This window comes from Coffea arabica, chromosome 2e, assembly GCF_036785885.1.
Source record: "Coffea arabica cultivar ET-39 chromosome 2e, Coffea Arabica ET-39 HiFi, whole genome shotgun sequence".
NCBI lineage: Eukaryota > Viridiplantae > Streptophyta > Magnoliopsida > Gentianales > Rubiaceae > Coffea > Coffea arabica.
The window spans coordinates 20707547-20732703 of NC_092313.1; the positions used below are offsets into that span (position 1 = coordinate 20707547).

At 37.7% G+C, this 25157-nt stretch overlaps 3 protein-coding genes and 1 long non-coding RNA gene across 10 annotated transcripts; 3 read left to right on the top strand and 1 right to left on the bottom strand.

Moving 5' to 3' along the window:
• Positions 1–1355: 1355 nt before the first annotated feature.
• On the top strand, positions 1356–1905 carry LOC140036844 (ferredoxin-like). Its single transcript, XM_072079804.1, has one exon. It carries the CDS (start codon positions 1356–1358, stop codon positions 1803–1805), a length of 450 nt encoding a protein of 149 aa, XP_071935905.1. The 3' UTR covers positions 1806–1905.
• LOC140004299 (MLO-like protein 4) lies at positions 1552–9839 on the bottom strand. 2 transcript variants are annotated; one of them, XM_072079802.1, is made up of 15 exons: positions 9239–9816; positions 9060–9117; positions 8577–8806; positions 8383–8499; positions 8104–8164; positions 7850–7941; positions 7297–7371; positions 5951–6036; positions 4598–4647; positions 4479–4519; positions 4219–4389; positions 4071–4106; positions 3491–3555; positions 2963–3023; positions 1552–2706 (listed from the first exon to the last, which is right to left on the bottom strand). In XM_072079802.1, the coding sequence occupies exons 1-15, from the start codon at positions 9371–9373 to the stop codon at positions 2290–2292; spliced, it is 1695 nt and encodes a 564-aa protein (XP_071935903.1). In that variant the 5' UTR covers positions 9374–9816; the 3' UTR covers positions 1552–2289. The 2 variants fall into 2 exon arrangements, with proteins under 2 accessions (XP_071935903.1, XP_071935904.1); XM_072079803.1 differs by lacking the exons at positions 1552–2706; positions 2963–3023 and adding an exon at positions 3032–3206 and having other exon boundaries at positions 9239–9839.
• Positions 9840–12204: 2365 nt separating this feature from the next.
• Positions 12205–16604, top strand: LOC140037222 (uncharacterized). 2 transcript variants are annotated; one of them, XR_011841150.1, is made up of 5 exons: positions 12205–12376; positions 12490–13034; positions 13544–13591; positions 13894–13944; positions 14211–16604. It is a non-coding gene; the product is annotated as an uncharacterized lncRNA (long non-coding RNA). The 2 variants fall into 2 exon arrangements; XR_011841149.1 differs by lacking the exon at positions 13544–13591 and having other exon boundaries at positions 12490–13495.
• Positions 16605–19608: 3004 nt separating this feature from the next.
• On the top strand, positions 19609–24806 carry LOC140036845 (uncharacterized). 5 transcript variants are annotated; one of them, XR_011840416.1, is made up of 7 exons: positions 19609–20142; positions 20569–20666; positions 20745–20810; positions 20943–21854; positions 22012–22076; positions 23391–23558; positions 24534–24806. XR_011840416.1 is itself a non-coding variant. In XM_072079805.1 (5 exons), the coding sequence occupies exons 1-4, from the start codon at positions 19760–19762 to the stop codon at positions 21848–21850; spliced, it is 1455 nt and encodes a 484-aa protein (XP_071935906.1). In that variant the 5' UTR covers positions 19611–19759; the 3' UTR covers positions 21851–21854; positions 24534–24806. The 5 variants fall into 5 exon arrangements, 1 of the variants encoding a protein (XP_071935906.1); XR_011840417.1 differs by having other exon boundaries at positions 23391–23521; XR_011840415.1 differs by lacking the exon at positions 23391–23558.
• Positions 24807–25157: the final 351 nt, after the last annotated feature.

Consider the following 25157-nt stretch of genomic DNA (forward strand, 5'->3'; position numbering starts at 1 on the left):
GGTGGGTATTGGAACATCTGTTTGGTCTGTTCGTTCTGAATATGTTTTAAAATGTTGATTGCACGTATTAGTAAAATTGTACGGCAATCTCTCGGAAAATAATAGTATTAACAAAATGGAAAGAGTCATATTATGGTATCGAATTGGCAGCGACTCTAAATGATTAGTAAATCTGGATTTTGTCTTATTGAACATTTATTTCAATTCTCGTTGCCATTTGGTATTTGGTTTCTTGATTTCTTGTATACGCGTTTCAAGGGTTTCCGGCCGTGATTGTTCACGGGGAGGTCTGAAGAAATTGGTGAAAGTGCTAATTGATGGTACGAAGTCTATGATCGTCCGGTCTTGAATTGGGTTTGCACTTGTGCTTGCATGGATGGGCAGAATGAAGGAGTTGCTGTTTAATTGGCGAAGAAAGCTGCCTAATAAATGCGACAATCAGGTCTTGAATTAGTCAAATTCTTCTTGTGCTCGCTTACAAATTTTGGCTGCTTCTATGCGGGCAGAATAAACTAATCGCTCGGGTCGGGGCATATTCCGGATAAAAAAAAAATGGCTGTCCTTGGAAGATTTTTCCTCATCCTATATTTGGATATCTCCTTTTCTTGGTCATCCCATGTCTCCACGCGGCTGTGGTTCCATCACTGACAGCGTTTATAGCACTATACTATTTACCATTGAACCTCTCTTTTTGTCCTTTTGACACTCCGGTTGGATTGAACTTAAAAATCGATTTCGGCCTTTGCTTTCCCTGACCAAGGTTCAAACCTCAACCGCATTTATGATTTGTCTAGAAATATCTATCAATTGAGACTGAGTTCGACCTCATTTTCTTCCTTCAAGACACCGATTTTGCCAATTTGGTGGCTGAAAGGGCTGTGCCAGTACAGTAGCTGCATCTGTTCTGTTTGTGTGGTTCCCTTTCAGACAATTACTACTACTACTACTAGTCGACCTTTTTATGGTGCGGTTGGTATAAAATATTCTCAGAAAAAAAAAACAAACAAAAAAAGGAGGGAAAAGAAAATGCCTATCATTTCTTCTCCCTTACATAAATAAATGAATGGCCAAAATTAAACCAGGATTGTTTGAATCCCGTTCACAAATCATACTTCTGTACCACACCATGATATTTTGATAAAATGATAAAGAGAACCACAAGTCGTTGACACGTGGAGGATAGCCCTCCATCCCACCTCATGCTCGGCCCTTATTCAAGAAGCCACACTATTTCCACAAGCCTCCCTTGCATTTTCCGCTAGAGTGCTAGATGATCCTTAGCTGATCACACGAACACACTCGCCGTTCTTACTCTGCTCAGCTAAAAATCCCTTCACAACCCGGCAACACCAGCAATGGCCACCCTCTCAGTCTCAGGCACCATGGTTAGCACCTCCTTCCTCCAAAGGAAGCCAGTGACTAGCCTCAGCTCCCTCCCCGGTGTCAACCGGGCTCTTTTTGGCCTAAAGGGTGTTGCTGGAGCCGGCCGTGGTGGAAAAATAACATGCATGGCTGGATACAAGATCAAGCTGATTATGCCTGGAGGAGAAGCTGAACGTGTTGTCGATGAAGACGAATACATTCTTGACGCATTTGAGGAAGCAGGAATTGATCTTCCGTACTCATGCCGTGCAGGTTCTTGCTCTAGTTGTGCTGGTAAAGTTGTACAAGGAACCGTGGATCAGGCAGATCAAAGCTACCTTGACGACGACCAGATGGATGAAGGATGGGTTCTCACTTGCGTCGCTAGACCTACGTCTGATCTTGTCATTGAGACGCACAAGGAGGAAGCGCTCGTCGGTTAACTTGTAGTAGCACTAGTCTTTACAAGTTGCTGTATCTCTCTTGTTTGCCTTCATTTGTCGGTTAATTGTTATTGTTCTCTCAAACGATGAATTCCTCCTACTCCCTACTTTGTTATTAGTGTGTGCGTAACTGTTTTTTTTTTTTCTTCTTATTTTTTGGTTGGTGTCGCAACGCAAGTTGTTGGCTTGATAATCCCTCTTAAATATTTATTCGTAATCAGCTACTATAGCACAGCACAAACAAAACAAAAATAAGACTACATGCACAAGATCGTCTGTACCTATAATAAGCTTTTGAACCTTTAATAATAAGACTGCAGTTTCTGTTCACCAGTCAGATATGATTCACTTGCCCCGGAGGAACCATCGACAAAATTCTTTTTCACAAGTAGTTAGAAACAAAGCACTTCCATCATTCCATGGAAGGGTTGGTTGGTCAAGGGATGAACTTTCTCCAGATCCTAGCTACTTCAGAGGAACTTCATCATGTCTTCTGAAATAAATCGAAAAGGGTCTCGGGTTGATGTTGATGATGCTCCTCTAAGTCATCTGCATTTTCTCCTGCACCGCTAGCTATCGTTTGGGCTAAGTATTCTGAAATCCGGAAGGAAATGTCGTCATCAGGTGGATTTGAACCTTCAACAACGCAATCTGTTGATTCCTCATTCATGTCTGGATGATTCAGTGAAGCTGATGATGATGAACATGGAGATAGAGTACCAGAAGCAACCGTAATTATCTCATCCCCCTCGTCAATTGTTGATTCGAGTGAACATGTGGATCTTGTAGTAAGCGAGAGCGTAGCATCTCTTCTCGACCTCTCTTTCACCCTCTTACACCAGCTGTGCAGCGACTCCCGCACACTTTCAGCGATCAAAGCCTTCTTATGTCGGGACCCCATCTAAAGAGCAAAGATGAGATACACTACTATTATTTCAGTAAAGAGATCTGCTATAAACTTCATATAAAAATCGAGTACTTGTTGTATGTACTTGGGGGGAGGGGTAATATTCTATTCTGTGCTTCGACTTGAGCTTTATAGATGAGAAAAATGCATTACGAAGTAAGTGAAATGACTCCATTAAGAACCAAATTGCTTGGTAGATCACCAGCTTGCCTCGCCAGAAAGAAGATGCAAGTGAAATTAGACCACAAACCTGGGTAACTATGACATTCAAGGGCACGGTGCTGTAGCTGCACCAAGCCTGAACTACGATCCTGCAAATATCAAAAGAATCAAAATGTCAAGTAGCAGGCTAAAAATTTTATTTAACAGAAATCTTATGCCTTGTTCTTCTTTCCCCAGCGGATGAGAATCTACACGAAACACAAGCACATCATCCACAATATTCTAGACGCTTTTGAATCTAAGGTGGCTACGCCGTTCAAGAGCCTTCTGATCTGCGTCTTAGCCAGAATTGCACTAATATCAGTCAAGTAAATAGATTTTCGTTCGCCTCCTAATAGGCAATGAGATTAACTGCTGCAAATAACAAACATGGCACAATAGCTTACTAGTCCTTTTCTACCTTACAGTTGACATCTCTTTGAAGGTGGCAAATACATATAACTAGCAAGTAGATACATGATACTCCAAAAGTATTACTATATGCTTTGATATCAATGATTCTTCTTTCAGAAGCTTGAAACATACGTGGCTAAGATCTTGAAAAGAAGAAACATACCCAGAAATCAGCCGAATGGCAATGAGTGCATGGTTTTTCATAAAGCATCTTTGCTTGAATGCCCACTAAAAATCAAGAAAGAGATCCATTAGTTGGCAGACTTTCAATTGAGGGAGTTGCTATGCCAGCTATCAATTCTTAATAAGTGTTCCAAGTTTATTTATATGTTTTGCATTCCTGAACTTAATCAGTTTGACATAATTATCAGCACGTAAATCAGCAATGTGTGCAGAGACACCAGAGCTGCTGATATACATCTCTCTATACCTCAAGAAGATGAAGGCTTAATCTTTGAAAATTTAGCAGGCGACAAAGATGTTGAACATGAAATTTCTTGTATCTTCATTAAAAGAGCTTCCACTATTTATGGTGACAAGAATAAAAATTGCAAATTTAAAAGTTAAAAATGTGTCACTACTGCCTTTTCTTCTAAACTTATGTTTGTTGCAGACTACCTAATAAATTTTCGGTAGTTTCAGTGTTTCGCTGCATGTACTTCATCACATTCATCATAAATTTTCTATCTGGATAGCCCAATACTTTGCAAAGTTCAAATGGAATGAACGAATTTTGTTCTTACCAAGGACCAAATGAAGGTTGCCATCTCAAAAGCATTCTGCACAGAAAAGAGAGATAATCGGATCAGGATTCAAAATCACAGATAATACGAACTAAGCTATCCAAAACACAGTAAACTATGTGCTATTCATGCAAAAAAATGGTATCACCTGAAATGATATGAATTGGATCAAGCGTAACAGTATTTCTGGCTTCCCGAACCAAAACAATTCATCACGCGGCTTTACTTGGGTTCCAAAGGATGAACCTTTTGGCTCAGCAATTTCGAGTGCTAACAAGGAGACAACATGCTGGAGTTTCGTTCCGACCAACATGACAAGCTTTTTCAAACCAAATTATTAACATCAGAAACATTGACCACTAGAAGAACCATATTGTTCAGCCCAAACTTAGAGACAGGGAAACTTACAATTGCAGGTATAAAAGAGAGCCAGAAGTAAACGTTTAGGCCTGTGTCATAAGAGCCAAATCATATGAAAATTTCAAAATACAAGACATTGTCATTCATCTACCATTCAATGTGGTTACCATGAATATTGATGAAGATGCAGATTATAGCATAACCCCAGAGTGGCCAGCTGCACATCCAAAAAAAATATGGCTATAAGATAACCATGTAGAGCAGATTATAATGTTTACATTATAATGTTTTCTGAACAGTTAAATATGCATGATAATTGTGCATTTTCATTTCTGCATATTTCAAAAGATGTAAATATGGTTGCACATGCCTTTTGTTTTCTTAATGTAAAATGACTTCACCAGTACAAAAAAAAAAGAATGTGGTGTTAAATCTGCAAAATCAAATCATTGGTTGCTGATGTGAATAATATGCATTGTGCTTAAAAAGATAAATCTACAGAAGACTTTTCACAAACGAAAGTAGAAACCAATACAATCTTCTGGCGTTTACATAACTTATTAACTCCTTAACTCCAAAGAAGCAGAAAGAGAAATGAAAAGGGTGAATAAAAAATGTCATAGTGAAAAGAAATGCATCTTAAATTTCTACAGTCTCCATGAGATACCACTAGAAATTGAACTTTTTCATCTTTTTACTGTCAGGTCTTTTCTGTTTCTCTAAAGGATTGCAAAAGATTTCAATCTCTCAATATTCAAGGAATCAGAATTGTGAATTTGACAATGACATTCCAAGTTCTAACAGTGCAAACCTGTGTAAAATCTGCTAGGATTTGAATATTACAACTCAAACTTTTACGCATTGCTAGACCCAAAAGGGAAGCAGAAATTTAAGCTCTTGAACTAGCAAATAAAGTAAAGGGAACAAGATCAACATCAGGTCTACTATGTTTCGTTTTGGCCAAATGTAATTTGGTGCATGTAAAAAGATCAAACTCATGGGCCAAACGGTTGCAGATTAGACATTGGATATAAATCCAAACAAGTATTGTTTCATACTTGTTTCATAAGTTTTACTAGTTTTCCTTGGAAATGAACAAGTACAACTCCTTTATTGCCCACCAATGTTATCCTTTAATATATCACTGTCATATCTCTTCCAGTTCACAACGAAAACTTTTTCCCTGCCAAATATTGCTATAGCAGGTCATTTTAGGGGATCATGGAAAGTACCAAAATTAGATTTCATGTATCTTCATGTGGATTCAATTACTGAAGAAATTTGTATGGAAAAATATTATTCTTGTGAAAATTTAGCAAGCAATTTTTGAATATAATAGAAAAATTCTGAACCAACCCAGGTTTTATAATCAAATTGCTCATCGATGACATAGAAAGTTAGACCACATTGGAGCTCTATTGCCTTTTTTCAAGAATAGAAAAGATGTTTGTGCTTTAAAGGTAATGCTGCAGACTAAATGTGGGCATGATTCATTGATCTAAACCAGTGAATAAATGTACCTGATCCCTACAATGCCAGAAAATTCATCTTCCATGCTACGGACCATGTACTTGTGGAAATTGTAGGAAAGTGGCAGACTGTGATTCTGCAAAAATCGAAAACCAAGTTAAGGATTACCCATCAGATACCGTGCACAAGTAACAAGTATGTAGCATGCTATAGCTGAAATGAGATGCAGCAGCACATATAATAGCTTTTTTATCTTGCATGATGCTTACGTGCTGGATATGTGCACTATTATTACTACATCCATCAGAAGCATCAATTGACTGCATAGGGCTCCTACAAACTTTTTTTTTTTTTACCAGCAATGGGAGATCTTAGAAGCCTGGTTTATAACAGCATACACTTCTCGGATACACTACAATTACGAATTCTGCAGTCACTAATCTGGTGCCTTCATAAGTAGAGCATTACTCCTTTGAAACAAAAAGTTCATGGGAGAGAATTGTCTTGATTGTCATTAAATATAATAACGAGCAGCATCATTTTAGACCCCTGTTGTTCAGATCAAATAAGCACTTAAATCCATCCCTTTGTTTGTTAATTTATTTCTTAGACTAGAGCCTGACATTCTTTCATATGACAAGTGTGTCAAAAGTTGGTTCCGGTATTCTAATGACTAGGCCAAGGCTGTGCAAGCGAAAAGTTTGCAGTGAACAGCTGCATTCCGGGGCATCGGATTAAGTGACTTGTAAATTTGTAATGGTAGGACATTGGGTTCCGAGAAATATTGTCAGTAGGGGCTATAGAGTTTATGGTTTCTTGGCAGTAGAATGAAGTTTGTAAAGAGTTGGAACATTTCAATGTGCATTAAGGGCAAGGCATTAGCAAAATGACAGTAGCAACGTGCTGGTTGTGAATAACCAAGGGCTAATGTTTGTGAGTATTTTGACTGTGGGAGTTAGGATGGTGCTTAGTTCTACTATATGCCGATGAATTCCAGTTGTGATAACAGCAATAGTTTGAGGGGGTTTGTTAGTACTAACTGACAATTCTTGGCTGTGTTGTGGTAGGGTTATGTTGTCACGGTAACTTGTTATATCAACAAACCTCACTCCATTCTGCTTCAATTAGTTCTTATTTGTGCAAATGCTTGGATACACCACAAACACCAGAGATATCTTAATGTCCACTTCTTGTATTATAGGCATAATATCGAATTTGATTACTATGAAAGAAGTCAAAATGCCAGTTGGAGAGTCAGAGAGTTCAGCCCAGAATGTGTTAGTCAAAGATTCAAAATGCAGATCTGAGCTGGCAAGGATTCAGAATACATGCATCCTGAAAATGATATGATACACAATATCTTCTGGCATAGAGAAAAGAGAAACTAAATACCCACAGTGATGAATCCCAGTCGTAATGCCAAGTAATCTGACTTTTGAATTGAGCTTCTGAACTGCCTTAGAAAGCAAAGCTGCGAAATACAATTATACAACTAACATGTCACCAAAAGATCCAGCAAAAACATAAGCCCAGTCAACCATTATCATGTTATTCTATTGTACATCAATTCAAAATGGCACCTTAAATATTCCCATCATTGACTTCGCAAGAAACTTGGACAAAGAAATAACAGGTTTACAGATCATTCAAGGTACTATATCCATCAGTAGGACCTACTTCCAGTCAAAAAAGTGAAGCATGACATCCATTCATCACTCTCTCGATGCTGTCATTCCACAGTTTCAAAAGTTGAGGTGGCTGTAATACCCACATGAATTCAAAATGGTACTTAAGAATCTAAAAGCTAGCAATACAGTCATCAATATTTAGATTTGGTTTACAATTAGATTCATCACGAGATCTCTTGACATTATTATAAACCCCAATCAACTAGTAAGCAGTAGTTTTGCTGATATACATGTCATTCACATTGTTATAGTAGGGATTACCATCCAGATGAGAACACGGCTCCTACTCCATGGATGAGATGCATGATGCAGAGCAAAAGTAGATTGTCGCCTCATTACCTTGTTCTTTGGTGCTACAAAATGACAAATAGTTAGTATTTCTACACGTCAGGTATCACATCTGTAGTTTTACCCATGCAAAGCATTCCTTGAGTTCCTGTTTATCCAGTACTATCACTGTTTACTTGTGCAAGCAAGAGAGAAGAGTGTACAAGTCATATGTTCAGTTAACATACCTTGCAAATTCCCATCAGGTGCAAAAGTTGCTTCATTTTCCCATTTTCTCCAGCTGTATATCTATAAAGACGTATTAGGAGAGATTAACTTCCGACAACTATTGAGAGACCCCAAAAAAAAAAAAAAAGAGCTGTTGCGGCTCTGTAGTTAACAATCATACTTTGTTAAGAGTTCAAAGGAATGAAAGTATACGTGATCCAGTTGCTACTGACAAATCTTGAGAAATGGATGTAATTTGCTTGTTAAACAATGTAACACTGGAGGAGAGAAAAGCATACCTTACTCATAGCCAAGCCAACTGTGATACAGCTATAAATTACATGGATAAAGCCAAGAACAAACAAGAAGCGGTGCAGTTGTTCAAGGCCTTCATGGGAAACAAAAGGTTCACGATCCTGAAATTTAAAATTCGTTTTGAAACAATTTCCAATCAGCATAATTAAAAAAAATATTTGAAGAGATGAGGAATTACCGCCCCGCATTGATGTAATGTTGAATAATTAAGTCCTGTTGGAATCTCAGTTTCATTTGAAAAAGTATCAGATTTTGTGAATAAGACTCTCTTACTCTCTCCCATGCCATAATCCTCGTCGGAACAAAGATAGAATTTACTGCTGAAAAGGGATGACTTCACACAAATTTGAGAAATCCACCTCGCCCATTGCCCCAACAACAGAGAAATAAGCCCAAGTAGCATCAACTCTGCCACACAACAGTAATATCAAGTTGGATCAAAAAGGCATGAAGCAAACCACCATAGTTATTCTTTTGGAACTTTTAGTTTCATTTCAAAATGCATTAATAACTGGAAAGGATTAGATTTAAGAATTTTAACAGTTAAGCCAGAAAAAGCAAACCAATCAGTAGGAGCTAAAAAGACAAATATACCAAGTAAACTCCAGATTCACAAAAGTGGCTGAATCACATTATACTCAGCATCGACTATGACATTTACCTTCTTTAATTTTCTCCAAAGAAGCAAATAGAGCCTTCCTTCTCGTCTTCGTCAACCACTACACATACCAACGAATACAAGCATAACAATAAAATTACAATCTTTAAGAATAGATGCATACAACTTTAACTTATCAAGAACAAACTAACTCAATGCAGCATCTCCCTTAAATGCCTGACCTTTCCAAATCTGTAAATGGACCTTTCCACAAACAAGCAGACAAAAACCATGACAGTAGTCACTGAAGCCACTGACCATGTTGGTGTAAACTCCAAAGATCTCCCTTCTCTTATAAGTTCATGCATCTTTTCCATTTAACAGCGAGAACCCAAATCCTAGATTTCCTTTTTCTTGACGATAGTGTTGGAATTTTGTTAGGAAAGAAAAAACTTGTAGCGACAGCAGAAGATCCAGGAAATGGGGAACTGGGCTAGAGCAAAAAAGCTGCCCATTTATAAGTTTCTTAAGCATCATGGCTTATATTGTGCTTGTAGACTAGCAGACCAGGAGTAGCGAGTTCATTTATTATGATACTGATGGATCACGGAAAATCTTCTTTATACAGTCTTCTTTAGTTTTCTCTTTTGAACATGTGCATGTACGAGTACAACTCTGTTCCATTATAAAAAAGTTGTGCAGATTAAAATATGGGAAAGCCCAGCTTTGAACGTGTTGGAATTCATGGGATTGTAATTCATTGGCTTCACCTTCACCGAGAACCCACCTCCCCACATGGATGCTACCCCTGGTTGGCAGTTTGGCACCCGCCCCTTTGCTCTCTCTACCTTCTTTCTTGATTATACTGCGTCTCTGTGTTTTACTACCTTTCTTCTACTTTTCTTAAAGGGTGTGCGCGTTTTTTGGTAGGTTTGAAACTTTTGACTACAAAAACTGTTGGTATATAAAATTAATAAATCACGAGAGACTCAAAGTTAAGGTTAAAAGGAGGAGAAAAAAAAAAGGAGAGAGAGAGAGAGACGGGGGGCGGGGGCAAAAGAGGAGGAGGAGGGGGAATTTACTACTACTAGTACTTGTACCAGGCTTGGAAAAGTATTTGCCTTGACTTTTTGGAACCGCGGTTTAAAGTTTCACGCTTTCAACTGCCAATAACTACGTTCGTAGATATTGGGTTAGATTGATTATTTTAATTGATTATAAATTTTTATTTTAAATATTCAATTTTTATGATGTATTTAGTTGCTTTTGTAATGTGATTATAAATATTTAATAACCAAAAAAAATAAAATCTATAATTACCTGAAGAGTAGCTTTTGCTTCTGATACAATGATTAGATTTTGTAAAATCTAAATCTATCGAGAACAAGGCTATTGATTAGTTTGCTGCACTTAATGTGTTAGTCATGACTATTACTTCTACTCACCCTAGCAAATCATTTATGTTGCTTTTGCACCCGATTTAGATTTTCACACTCTCAACTTTCGATAAAATTAGATCAAATTTTCTTTGGTTAAATTATATATTGGCTAATTTTCTTCTGTAGTGTGTTAGTACACCGATTAATTTTCCCCTCTATTTGTTATGTGTTTCAATTTGATTCTTTTTCTCAATTACTTAGGATAGATAAACTTGTTTTGGAAGATAATGGTGAATGTAGAAATGCTAGAGGAAAGAAAAATTACAGGAGAAATAAGAAAAGATTTACTTGTAGGAAAAGAAAGTAGAAAGCTTGAAATTGAAAAGAGCATGAATATAAATGATAAGTGAAAATTAGAGGTGAAGTATCCAAATGCTAGATAATTAGCCACAACCACAAGTAATTTATTTATCTTTTTGTTGTGTACAGTGGAGGCTTGGAGGGCCCAACAGCCCATCAGATGGCAATTAGACATTGGTATCGCTACTCTAGCTGGATCACTGCTCAACAGGCTATTGACTGCAATGAATGGTTCAGCAAAAAGAGGTGGTCCAAGATAGCATCTTAGGCTCAATTAAGCCATTGCATATGCAGAAGTGACCCAACTGATGTTGTAGTGTCCGGTCAAATTGAACCTATATTTTGTGCTAGACAACACAATCATCAGCATAAGTAGACAACGTGCCAACACCATTCAACTAAAAGTTTCGTTGTCCTCTCACGTGCTGCGCATGTGGGTTGAAAAGCATTGTGTTGTTCGCGCATCGCGCGAGGTTTTCCTCTCTGTTCTCTTCTGCCAGGATCCCATGTGCCCGTGTTTCCTTCTTTCTGTGCTTCTACTGCATTTCCTCTCTTCTCGCTGGCTTCTTTTCTCCCACTACGCTCTCTCTTTCTTTTTTTGGACAATGTTGCTCTGTCACTTGTCCACATGCTCCGAAGCCTCTTGTAAAAGTTTGTTTAGGTATTCGGTTCTGCCAAGACCATTGTCTTCTTGCCGCCCAAGGAGCTGTCATCTTCACTGTTGGCTGCAGCAGTCCAGATCTTGCGCCGTTCATTTGGTTCTCCTCCTCCTTCGTTGTAAGCTTTCTTCTTCCTTTCCAATGAGGTCCGATCTTCTCTGCACGTTTCCTCTGTTCGTTTTTTTTAGCCTAAGATCTGTATGTTTTTGTCCTTTGTCCGGTGAGGTGCAGTTTTCTGTTTTTGCTTGGTTGCTCGGCCACTGCCTTCTTGCCGCTCAAGGAGGTGCCATCTTCGCTGTGGGTTGCAGTTGTCTGGATCTTGTGCCGTTCGTTTGGCTCTCTTCCTCCTCCTTCATTGTAAGCTTTCTTCTTCTTCCTGTCCAGTGAGGTTCAATCTTCGTATGCTTTGTCGTTTGTCCAGTGAGGTTCAGTCTTCTATTTTTTGCTCTCCGGAGAGGTGCATTCTTGGTTTTGGTGAGCTGTTCACTTAGATTTCTTCCGTTCTGGTTGCGCTGTGTTTGGGAACGTTGTCTTTCCCTTCTTGTTTTGTTGTTCCAGTATCTGGATCAGCATAAGTAGATAACGTGCCAACACCATTCAGCCAAAAGTTTCGTCGTCCTCTCACGTGCCGCGCATGTGGGTTGAAATGCATTGTGTTGTTCGCGCATCGCGCGAGGCCTTACTCTCTGTTCTCTTCTGCCAGGATCCCATGTGCCCGTGTTTCCTTCTTTCTGTGCTTTTACTGCATTTCCTCTCTTCCCGCTGGTTTCTTTTCTCCCACTACGCTCTTTCTCTTTCTTTTTTTGAACAATGTTGTTTTGTCACTTGTCCACATGCTCTGAAGCCTCTTGCAAAAGTTTGTTTAGGTATTCGGTTCTGCCAAGACCATTGTCTTCTTACCGCTCAAGGAGCTGCCATTTTCACTGTTGGCTGCAGCGATCCAGATCTTGCGCCGTTCGTTTAGTTCTCCTCCTCCTTCGTTGTAAGCTTTCTTCTTCCTTTCCAATGAGATCCGATCTTCTCTGCACGTTTCCTCTGTTCATTTTTTTTAGTCTAAGATCTGTATGTTGTTGTCCTTTGTCCGGTGAGGTGCAGTTTTCTGTTTTTGCTCGGTTGCTCGGCCACTGCCTTCTTGCCGCTCAAAGAGGTGCCATCTTCGCTGTGGGTTGCAGTTGTCCGGATCTTGTGCCGTTCGTTTGGCTCTTTTCCTCCTCATTCGTTGTAAGCTTTCTTTTTCTTCCTGTCCAGTGAGGTTTAATCTTCGTATGCTTTGTCGTTTGTCCAGTGAGGTTCAGTCTTCTATTTTTTGCTCTTCGGAGAGGTGTATTCTTGGTTTTGGTGAGCTGTTCACTTAGATTTCTTCTGTTTTGGTTGTGCTGTGTTTGGGAACCTTGTCTTTCCCTTCTTGTCTTGTTGTTCCGGTATCTGGACTAGAAACTCCTAGTATTTGACCCTCTTTGTCTTTTGCCTCAAAAAAAATTGGAAAGGACTTTTCTGTGTCTTTGTCTCTCTTGTTTACAGTTTTGGTTGCGCTGTGTTTGGGAACCTTGTCTTTCCCTTGTTGTCTTGTTGTTCCGATATCTGGACTAGAAATTGAGGAAACGTTTCTGTCCGTTTGGTTCTCCTCCTCCTCTTTCGTTGTAAGTTTTTCTTACCTCTTTTGAAATGCGGCTCCTGTTTTCCTCTTCTCTTCTGAGTTGAGTCTATTTTGTTGTCCGGAGATGTGCAATCTTGGTTTTTTCCTCTGTACGTTTTAGGCTAGAGTTGATATGTTTTGTCCTTTATTTCGCTTGGCCAAGCTAGGACCTTTCTTGCCTTCTCTAGATCTTCTGTTTTGCTCTCCGGAGAGGTGCAATCTTGTTCTTTTCCTCTGTACGCTTTCTGAGTTGTCATGTTTCTTTAGATTTCTTTTCTTTCGACTTCTATCATATGTTGTTCTCCGATCTCTTCCCCTTCTTCTTGCCTCTAGGGTTTTTCTTAAATTTTCGCCACTCGCCCCTCTCTCTCTTCCCTTTTTCATTCGTCTCACTTTCTTCCTTTCCCTCGTTCCTTCTTCGGTCCACCACTGCTGCTATTTGTTAAGACGGAACAACTTGCTCTGGTAATTCCATAATTTTCCTTTCCTTTTGTTTGAACTATTTTATCTTAGATGCTTTGATGGATTCCAATTCTCCTTCAGAACAGAAAGATTGAAGAGGTTTGTCTTTGTTTTCTTTTTATTATCCAGCCAAATATTTCTTTCTTTTTTTCCATTCTTCTCATTTAAGTTTTTTTGCATAGGGAGCTGCCTTTTTTTTTTCTTTTTTTAATCATTCTTTGGAATACTTGGTAGCATATTATTTGCAGAATCTTCTTTATCTGTTATGATGTTAAGGTTTTCTTCATCTGTCTTCCTATTAGTAAATAAAGCATATTTTCTTCATCAATTTGATCCTATGTTGTTTTAAATCCTATAAGCAGATATAATGATCTCATTTTATTTTGTGTTTGATTTTGAAGGGAATCGAAATACTTTCACTTGGCTCATTCAAGACTGGAGCTATTCTTTTGGTAAGTGAAGGAAGCTTAGTAACTTAAATAAACTTATTTGTATAAATGCAATAAGATAAATTGAAAGGTGACAACTAATACTGTGTATGCCAAAAAATTTATTATTGTGTATCAATGTTTTGTCAATATGCTTTGATAGATACAAATGGACATATATGTATTTATGCATTTTTATCAGTATTCCCGCTCTAATTGATGCATCTTCTAGATTGCACTATCCTACCATTTGTTTACTATGATGTAATATACATGTTTTTAATTTGCAGGCTGGACTTTTTATATATGACATTTTCTGGGTCTTTTTTACCCCAGTAATGATTAGTGTTGTTAAATCTTTTGATGCTCCTATCAAGGTAAGTGTGTCATATTGCGTTCTGTATATCTTTAACAGAAATTCTTGTACTTGGATTCTGTCTATCATAGTTTGCAACCAAGTGTAATAGTATATACTTTCTACAGCTTTTGTTCCCAACGGCTAACTCTGCACATCTGTTTTCAATGCTAGGTCTTGGGGATACAATAATTCTTGGTATGGCTTTTATTCTAATTGTTCTAATAGTTGTTGTCAGTTTGTCATCCTCATTTTTGCTGCTATGTTGGGAGTCCATGGCTGAGTTTTTGAATTTGATGTTCAATTCTTTTTCGTCCTCGACTGCTTATAAGGGAACACATGTATCCGATGATGAGATTTGTCATTTTTTAATCCAACCCTCTCTACATCATTGCATTTTTTACCATCTGGAATAATTGTGTAGCTTTTTGTTTTCATCTCTAAACTTCTTATTAGGTTTGTTAGTGATCCCTTGTGATGTGTGTGTGGTTCTAAATTGTATGAAGAAATACTCGGAAGCGTGCTAAGTAAAATCTGCATCTGTAATTTATATATCTAAGGGATTTTTGTGGCATTGCCATTGCATTTTGATGTTTCTTAGGGAAAGCAGAACCAATATTTCAAGAGTGCTTTTGTAGGATACTCTGTTGGTTTGATCCTAACAATAATTATCATGAACTGGTTTCAAGCTGCGCAGGTAGGTGTTTTATGCATGTCCTTACCTTTGAAAGTAGATAGATACATTTGAGAAGTGTAAATTTGTTCCAGTGAGGGTCCATACTTCTCATTTTGTTGATCCTTTTTAATGGTTGTTTATTTAGGCTGCACTCTTGCATATTGTATCGGCTGTCATTGGATTTTGGCTATCCACGTCGTTTGGAAAGGAGAAGTGAAACCAGTAAGTCTTTTGTGATCATGAATTTATTTTATAACTGTTGTTAAATGCTGAACTTCTTTCTTTCCTGGTGTATTATAGTGAACTGACTTTATACTTGTCTTTGGGAGATACTTTTAAATGGCCGGATAGCTGTCTTGCTCATAGCCACTTGATTCTAAACTTTTGCAACTAAGACAATGAAAATAAAACTAGAGATAGCAACCAGCAATACAAAATCAATGAAGGTATTATTGTTTAATTTTTTGGATTATGAATTTTAAGTTCTTTTCTGAAGGTTTGAGTTTTCCTTGCATATTTCTTATGTATGATTGAATGACATTCTGTAGATGGAAAGGGCTACCAATTGAATGTTTAATTTTTGGACTGAAATTTTTTATGAATTCTTCTCTGAAGGTGCGAGTTTTGCTTGGCATGTGCATGAGTAAACCACATTCTATAGATGGACTGGGTCACCGATTGAACCTTTTAATTATAACAACCTTAAACAAGAAGAAAATTATATTTAGAAGTTTTTAAGTTCCATAATATGCCGTGCTATATTTTAGTTCAATCACAGTACTGGTTCTGAGTACCTTAATCTTGTACATAAGTTTAATTTTATTGCTTACATGATAAATTGTCATAAAAGTGAAGTATGGAATAGCCCAGCAGTATGCAAATTTTAGTTCGATCATCAAGCACTGGTTCTGAATACCTTCAGCTTTAATTTTGCACTTTTATTCTAGAACTAAAAGTAGTTTTTTTTTTAAAATTTTGCACTTTAATCCTTCTGCTTTGGTTGCTTTTATTCTGTAATTAGTGTGTTTTGGTAAGCTTGATGAACCGATCCTTCTGCCTAATCTTGATATTTACCTTTTTACCTCTTTTCCAACATTTGGTTGATAGCCATGCCTCTATAATTGAGTCACTGGTTTCTTTTTTTTTTCCCTTTTTTTATAGAGTAGTCGTTTTGTTTCTGAACTGATATTGTGACAAACTAACTCGTCTTTTGGTTGGCTGATTTGTAATAGATATGATAGGAGTTGTTTTATATATTTTACCAGTGAGAAAGGCGCTTTTAGATGGTGTTTCTGTTGTTGCTAGAGATTTTTTTGTTAATCAAAGGTGATTCCCGATGCTTGGATCTTCCCGTGTTGCTTTTGTTGGCTCCTACATTATTTTAGATTGCTGACCCCTTGTTGTTTATGTTTGTTGCTATAGTAAGAAGCCTGTTCTTCTGACATTATTCGTGATTTTTGAGACTGAAGTGGGATGGACCAAAGTAGATGCTATGGGGTCTATTGAGTCCAATCCAGTTATTATTGGTATTAGACTCAGAGTGAATCCCTGATAATTGTGAGATCTATTTCTATGTATACTCACGGTTCCTTAGTTAATTTGTGTTAGGCTATTGTGTTAGTGGTCACTGTGCTATCATTTTTTCTTGGTACTTTTCCCGTCTGGACTTTAAATCACGGATTGTTTGCTAAGTCATGGCAAGCTAGAATGTTATATTGATCTTTTGAAAGGTGACATTTTTTTTAGGCATTCTGATGGAAGGTGAACCTCCTTCATTTTTTCAATTGATATCTTTGAATTTTTTTCCCTCGTCCTGGGAAATTTTTTATTTTTTTTGGTAGAAGAAGGTGCCAACATTTTCTTGCTTAATATTGCATTAAATGGTGCGATCCAGGTTTGAATTTGCGTATACCAAATTGTGAATTCAATGGTTTGTTGAAAAGCACTAATTCATTAATCTCCAAGGAAAAAACATCAAGGATATGGATAGAATTTGAAACTTTTATTCAGACAATGCTTAAGAATGCGCAGTCTAAAAATATAGACATGGCCTAGGATTGCTTTGAGGCCCGTGAGCTTCCCCACTATGTTTTTGTTTTCTTTCTTTATTTGCTAATCAATTTAATAATGTCAATTTCATCAATTAAACAATTTAAGAAAAGGTTCAACTAGCTACCCTAACAATCAAAAGAATTATTTTCTCTAGGAAAAAATAGAAATGACCTTAAAGTTAGCAAAGCAGCAAAGGCTGCATGTTACAGGTCTTCCAAAAGACATCCGGTAAAAGTTATTGTCCAAAAAGCATAAAGTAATCAGTAATCATTCATCCAATCACTCCAAAAATTTGGTATTCTCCAACTCCTAGCTACTTCACAGTCATGCTCAAATTTGTATCACTCCAACCCCTTCATTGTAAGACCAAAATAGAAGGAAATTGAAAAAAAAAAAAAAACGCAGAAGGACTGGTTGTCAAATACATGCAAAATAAATATGGTCCTAAATATACAAGCATGTTGTTCATATATTATTTCCAGCTATTAATCTTGAGCTTTAAATGAATAGGCATTTTTTTCATTTGATATTCCCAACCATTAATCATGAACTGGGCATATAAGCTTTTATTTCTACCGCGCAGAGCGCAGTTTGTACCTCCTAGTAGAAAAGTATGAGTTTATAATTGTGGCAAATCCTTACACTTTAAAAAGGACTTTTTTCCCCTTTAGTAGATCAAAAGGCTAGAAGATACAACCATTAAATAGCCTGATTTAAATTAAAGTAAATTTCATTAATAATATATTCTTCACTCATTGAGATGGGATATTTATAAAAACATGACGAGATGACGTGTAAAATCATCAAACTGGTTGCATGTGGACGAGGTGGTAAATTGCGGCACAAATTATTGCAAGTGCTGGAAACACGTTACTCCAAATCAATTGGCTTTTATTAGAGCAAGATTTTATTTTCACTTGAATGAACTTAAGGGTTCCATCATTTTATGCGCTATTGCAAAAACAACATAGACTAGGGGTGCTGGTGAGTTGAGACAAGTCGAATTCGAATAGTATTGTGCTTGAAATCGAACTCGATAAATTCTCAAATTATTCGAGTTCGAGTTTGATTCCATCGAGCAAGAGAATTTGTAGTTCCACTCGACTCATGGGAATAAGATATAAACTCGAACTTGACTCGAGAAAACTCAATCCTATTCTCGAGCCTTATCTAGCTCTGAGTATTCAAACAAAAACTCGAACTTTGTTAAAATATAAATCCATGACGGTCATTTCGTAATTAAAATAAATGTAGTATAAACATAATAGACCTACTCGATTAAACTTGTCGAATACTCAAGTAGCATATAATGGAGTTCGAACTTGATTTGAAACTTAGAATGAGTTGTGTTTGACCGAACTCGAGAGTGGCTCAATTCGTCAACACCCCTTACATAGACTAGAGTAACAAAAAGGATAAAGTCCAAGGACCAAATTTACAAATTTCCAGATTACTACCAAAGTGTTTACTAAATGACCATATCGCCCTTTGACAACAATTTCATAAACCTCACTTGAGGCTTTTAACAATTTCACCTAGTTTTCTTGAGATTTTTAAAAATTATACATATCTCTCTTGAGTTTATCATTCTGGTAACAAAAACTATTCAATTGTTAGGATTTTGGATGAATAACATGAAATACCCTTATAAAATTGTGATGTTCAATTTACCTTCTTATAGAATTCTAAAAAAAAAAGAAACATGTACAAAGTCTGAAACCCACTTTTAACACTCATCTCTACTATTTTAAATCTTTCATATTCCAACATCTTAAATTAGTATGATTATCACCATGACCGCCACCAGCATTAGTTTTTAAAATTCTAAAACCTCAATCTAAGTTAAAAAAGAAAAAAAAAATCATTACTGTTAAACTCAAAAAATTTCACCAGCTGCATTAATATGACACGTTATCCCTCAAATGTTGGAGTACCAACACCAGTCCTGTCCTTTTTTAAACCTTCAACTTACATTTTCTTCCATTCATCTCTAGACCCTCTAAACAATGCTCAAATTAATTCGTAATATGTTAAAATTGTATTTAGAATATAATTGGTTATTTCATGGGTAAATCTTACTTCTATTTCCATTAAATGTCTAATTGTGTGATGCATTTATATGCACAAAATTAGGAGCGGATTGTTTAATTACATGAAAAACATTAATATATTAAGGTTAGTGTGGCAATTTTATAGTGCCAAGAGAGTAAATGTAATATTGAAAACCTTGAGAACACTCAGTGTAACTGTTGGAGACCTCCAAGGGGGTTTCTGAAATTATCCCTTTTTAAATGTATCCAGTTCACATATATTAAATCTTAAATGTTTGTATCATGATCAAGAAACTTGTACCTCTCACAAAAGTACAAGAATGTAAAGCACTACTGATGACCGTCCCTGCACGGTTGGCCCTCAAAATTTTGTGCGGCTGAGATTACACCATGTAACTCGTTTTCCGCGCCAAGTGTGGGACCCACCACTATCTGTTGTGAAAATACATCCTGTGAAAAAAAAGTTACACGATGTACAAAGAAAGTTACATGGTGTTGATAATGACCAAAATTGGCAGGGACGGTTGCAGGTGCCCCGAGTCCAGCACTCTTTGGTTCAGAGTCATCGTCGGGCTCCCTAAAAAATAGTAAAAGGCTAGAGCCTAAAACCCTACTCCCATTCCTAAAAACCAACTCTACACACACCTCACACACTAGTCACTCACGTTTACACCATCGGTAGTCGTCACCCCACCGCCGCCGGAGATGGCGTCATACTCACTTCGCCTCCGTCGCGCATTGTCTCTATCCTCCTCCCTTCTCCACCAGCATTTCCACTCCCCTAAACTCCTTTCTCCACTGCACTCAAGCTCTTCTGCTTTGCTTGGACCCCAAAACCCTAGAACCTCCCCTTCCTTTTCCGATTTTCAGTCGCTCAGGCATTTTAGATCGTCGCCGATCTCTCTCTCTTCCCGAAACCGACGTTTCGAGTCCGATGACCAGATGGAAATTACAGCAGACACAATTCTATTTGAAGGTTGCGATTACAACCACTGGCTCATCACCGTCGATTTCCCTAGGGATGTTGATATTCCTGCTGAACAGAGGGTTCAGAAATACGTCGAAATTGCCGCTGGAGTCTTTGGAAGGTCATTTTGCATCCATTTGCTTACTCAGATTAAAACATAAACAGCAAATTCTTATTTTCCATAAGGTTTCAATTTGATTATGCAATTCGTTGGTTTCATACGAATTAAGAATTTGATATATCCACCATTGGCCTTTAGAAATTTTGCAATATTAGCGCAAAGTGTTGGGCTGTTTGGCTAGTGGATTTTCTAATTTTCACTTCTGGTTAATTTTTGGACCTCTCCTTTTGTTTGTGTTGCCAGTGATGTTGGTATAGTTCTTCTCAGCTTTAACGAAAAATGGTTGTTCGAATAGTTGATATGATAAAGAGTTGTTTTGGTTTTTAGTTAAAAAGCTCTGTCACTGTCTTCTTTCAGTTAGTTGAAGATGATATGTTAGAGTAAAAGGTTAGTGGCTCATCTTTGTCTAATTTTGCTTGGGTTCAGCGAAGAAGAGGCAAAGAAGAGAATCTATGCCTGTAGCACAACGACCTATCAAGGTTTTCAGGTTGAATGTTCTGAGGAAACGTCTGAGAAATTCAAAGGTATTCTATCCATAATATCACTTTCATGATAAAGATAGATTTATAAGTCATGTTGACTGATAGTTTTTTTTTCAACAGAGAATCCAGCAGTTGTTTTTGTGTTGCCAGATTCCTACATTGATCCTGTTAACAAAGAGTATGGAGGTACAATAATGTTGTATACAGCTTCTTAAGCATATCTTTTTAGTCCAAGTATTTCACCATGGTGGCTTTTCCACTGATAATCTCCATCTTATTTTTCATTTTGGGCTTCTTCTTGTGAATTTCAAATACCAGGAGACAAGTACATTAATGGAACAATAATTCCTAGGCCACCCCCAATAATGTCTGTGAGACGGAATCCCCGTCAGTCTTCTAGACCTCAGCGTCCAGAAAACTGGGGCTCTGGCCCGGGGGATGTAAGGAATTTTGGCCCCCAACAAAGTCATCCTAGTCAACAAAATTTTGGTCCTCAACAAACTCATCCAACTCAACAGAATTTTGGCCCTCGACAAAATCATACTACTCAACAAAATCATACTACTCAACAAAATCATCCAACTCAACAAAATTTTGGTCCTCGCCAAAATCATACTGCTCAACAAAATTTTGGCCCTCCTCGTGGTCCTGTCTCTCAGCAGAATTATAGTCCGCCACAGAATACTCCACCTCAACAGACTTATGGTCAGCAGCAAAGTGCTCCACCTCGACAATATTATGGCATGCCAGAAAACACTGCAGCTCCTCAGAATTACGGATATCACTCACCTCAGCATAATTATGGTCAGTCGTACAATCATCCAAATCAGCAGAACTATGGCCCTCCACAGAATTTTACTCCCCAGCAGAATAATGGTTCACCTGGGATGCATTCTCCATTTCGGCAGAATTATGGGCAACCTGGAGGGATAGAAGGTAGAGGTCCCACAACTGCTTCTGGGGCTTGGGATCAGTCTCGTGGTGGCAGAGGTGATTTCCCTCAAGGAGATCAGAGGTATACATCTATTGATAGTGGAAACTCTGCAGGTCAAAGTTACACGCCTTCACAAGGTGGAACCTTTCATCAGGGCATAGGAGGAGCTCCAGCACAGGAAATGGGCCCTGCATATGGGCAGAATTACCCTAGGCACGGAGAAGATCAGAAATTCTCAGAGGTCGACCAGGGAAGCAGATTCCCGAGTGGGGAACAAAGGAATTTTGCCTGACCATGTAAGATGTCTCTCCATTCTATTATTAAAATTGCATATGCTTATGAGAATCTGATAGTTGTGATTTTGTGCAAGTATGTTACCTTTATCGTAAATGTTTATATGTGGGGCTAATGGATTGTGTTTTTCCTTTTTTCTTCTTTTGTGTAAATCTGCAGAGTAAGCTATTAAGCTTGAAGTGGAAGCTTTTGTTTTGCTCATATATTTTTTTGAGTCTTCTGTAGTAAGGCCACTCTTTCTTTTTCCATTTTGACTCTGAGTTTTGGAATTAAGCTAATTAGAAGCTGTAAATTCTCTGGATCCTCTCGTTTTATTGTAAGTAGCAGGTCAATTTAATGGCAAGAGAGTTTTTTTTGGGGATTAAGTCTAATGTTGGCACTCCCACCACCACCCCTACCTATGTATGGTAGAAGAATATCATTGGTGGAGTTGTTCTACTCCTATTATAACTGAGTCCTAAGGATGAGATTCATATGGTTTTGGGTTGACATTAGTCTGAAATTAGTAATGTCAACAGAGTAAATGCTTTTCTGGGTTGAGCTTGTTTCAGCTACCTCTCTCTGAATATGCTGGGTAATATTCATCTTATGTTAACGTGTTTTTGTTTTCACTCTCCTTACTCTTTGCTGATTAGTACTTTGTGTATGACCAGAAGCTTATGAATTATTTTCCATGCTTCTCGTTTTTACCTCATGATGGCTGCTGGAATATCTTTTCCAAAGCTGTTTCATACATCGCATTCACTTTCTTTTGCTGTACTTTTGCGGATAATTCATCTTAATTTCCTGTTGCATCAGCTTGTCTATTGTTTCAACTTGCGTGGATTCATCAAGTGTCAAAGCATTAATTTCAGGAAGTCCATATTCTTGCTTGTGGTTGTAGAAATTTTTGGATAAAAATGTCTTCTTCCCCCAGCATATTACGTTTAGAATACGTATGAGAATTCCATTGTTTTTTTTTTCACATTTACACGAGGGAGATCTTTTGAAGCTATACAATTGTGAAGGATGCCAATCTATGCGTAGAGTAAATAAGATCTTTAATGCTATTTATGGATTTAGAGAAAGCACATGATAGAGTTCCAAGAGGAATACTACGTGGATTTTGGTGACAAAAGCATAAAACCATATATATGCCAATATTGAGATTGTATCAAGATATTTTTGATAATGCTACCACCAATAACGATATTGAAGAAGATTTGTCAGTTTTGTGACCTAGATTGTGGTTTGTGTAAATGCCTAGCTCTCTGCTTTTTGTGCTATTTAAAGACCAGATAATTCATATTAAGATCAAGATTTTTGGGATGTGTGCATTGATAGAGATGAGATTTTGTAATTTTTTTCCCTCGGATGCTTTCTATATATGCAGTTAGGGTTGTAGTGGATATAATTCCTGTGCTTTTTGGTGATTTGAAAGAGCAGAACAAGTTGGTTTTCTGGGGTTTTTGACAATAGCTTGGCATCGTTTAATTTGGGTTGTCAAATGATATTGGTTTAACTGATATTTAGATAGATGGAATGTTGCTTTGATGCAGGATTTTCAGCCGTAGCATGCCACTTATCCATGAATGGTATTACTTAGATGTATTACAATTTTCAAGTTCAATTTGATGCCTGTACAATTGGTATAGGCAATGCTGAAAGATGAAGAGTTCTCAATGCTAAGGCGAGTGGCATCTGGATGGTAGTCTATAGGATTATGTGTATGTTGGCCAAGCTTCTTTCTATTTTCTGTGAAATGAGGGCCCTAGTGGTTCACATTTGAGAATTGGAATGGTTGAGATCCCTTAATTAAATTCTGCTAAATTCATATGCCCTGTTTTTTTGCTTGTGAATTCGAATAGGTACCCCATAATTATGTTGAGTTAAAAAAGAAATGGTAATGTGACCATGATGATAGTTTCATGCCTTTGTGTGCTTGCTCTTCTTCTCTGGCTCAATCACTGCAAACTTCCCCTGTCTGTTCATAGGCTTTCTATTTTTACAAAGCGAAGGTGACAAATGTGGAGAAACTTCATGGTCCTCACGATGAAGAGGGGCTGATGGCATTTAGTGGTAATTTGTTTGTGATAGTTCTGGAGCTGTTGGATCTTGGTCGTGCTGGCATGTTAGGGAGACAGGAGCTGTGTGGTTGGGGAATTTGTGGCTCTGTGTCTATCTTTTGTTAATAACTTTGGTAGTTCTGGTTATTGTAAGCGGAGAATGAGAGTCGAAACCAAAGGAGGTGGTATCATCATGCCTGTAAGATGTGACCAACCATTAATTTCACACTTATTCTTGTCTCCAATCACTTTTGACCAATTTCTACCAAAGTAGTTTCCTTCCTGTTGGATTTATCCTCTAGGGTTGAACCGTTGGATGAGATAATTTCTTTGGTTCCTCATTCCTGCCGTTAACACTTATTAGGAATTACTCAAAATAATGATTGGATTCTCAATATAGTATGAAATTTAATTTCATGATGCATGCCAAGTGGTCGAGATAGCCTAAAAATGTGGCATGATGGATCCATGCACAAAGACGGGGCATGTTTCTGCATGTTCTGGGGAGGTGATATGGTTGTTTGGTGCATATGATTTAGATGTTCCTCAAACTGTTTGTTCATTATTTGCCGTCATGCTGTGTTTCTCTATTTCATTTCTGGCAATTCTTAGTGATGTTCATGTCAATTTTTGCAGTGGAGATACTGAAAAAAAATCTACCCTTCCAATGAGATTTGGCTATCAGAAATGCAGAGAAGATTCCATGTGGACCAATTCATCCCTGCTCTGCTGTTCAAGTTAAACTTTTAAGCTTAGAATCTATGTAATTATGTCACAATTTTCGCTTTCTTGACATGGAGTTAAATGGTCATGAGAGCAATTTTGGGCTGTTAGCAAATAGTGTGCGAATCTGTTTCTGTTGTTAAAACTTGTGAAGGGTTGTATTATATGAGTCGTCATTCTGGTTGAGCTCTCTTTTCCTGGAGTTTATTTTGAAGACTATCCTTTAGATGGCTGGTTGTTATTACGTGTTAGAATGAACGGATTCAAATGAATCTGAGTGCTTTATCCTTCCTACACTTTGTGCCTGTGCATTAGTCGCAGCCTCGCGGGTGTATATTAGATACGATGCAGAATGAAATCGATCTTCTCTAGCAGAATTAGAAGGCAATGAGGAGGGTTTCATAATTAATATGCGTTCGGGACGCTTCTTGGCCTCCAGAATGTGGGTTGCAGCCTTGCAGGACTTCGTCTACAAACAGATTCCATCTCCCTTATTACATGGTTTAAAAGATGGTATAAGAAAAGTGTCGAAACATG

Coding starts and splice junctions, on each gene's coding strand:
- LOC140004299 (XM_072079802.1), bottom strand. CDS start 9,373: ATGGAAAAGATGCATGAACTTATAAGAGAAGGGAGATCTTTGGAGTTT. Junction 8,807..9,059: donor TTTGGAGAAAATTAAAGAAG/GTAAATGTCATA, acceptor GTTGTGTGGCAG/AGTTGATGCTACTTGGGCTT. Junction 4,107..4,218: donor TCCAATTCATATCATTTCAG/GTGATACCATTT, acceptor TTTTCTGTGCAG/AATGCTTTTGAGATGGCAAC.
- LOC140036844 (XM_072079804.1), top strand. CDS start 1,356: ATGGCCACCCTCTCAGTCTCAGGCACCATGGTTAGCACCTCCTTCCTC.
- LOC140036845 (XM_072079805.1), top strand. CDS start 19,760: ATGGCGTCATACTCACTTCGCCTCCGTCGCGCATTGTCTCTATCCTCC. Junction 20,143..20,568: donor GCCGCTGGAGTCTTTGGAAG/GTCATTTTGCAT, acceptor GCTTGGGTTCAG/CGAAGAAGAGGCAAAGAAGA. Junction 20,667..20,744: donor AACGTCTGAGAAATTCAAAG/GTATTCTATCCA, acceptor TTTTTTCAACAG/AGAATCCAGCAGTTGTTTTT.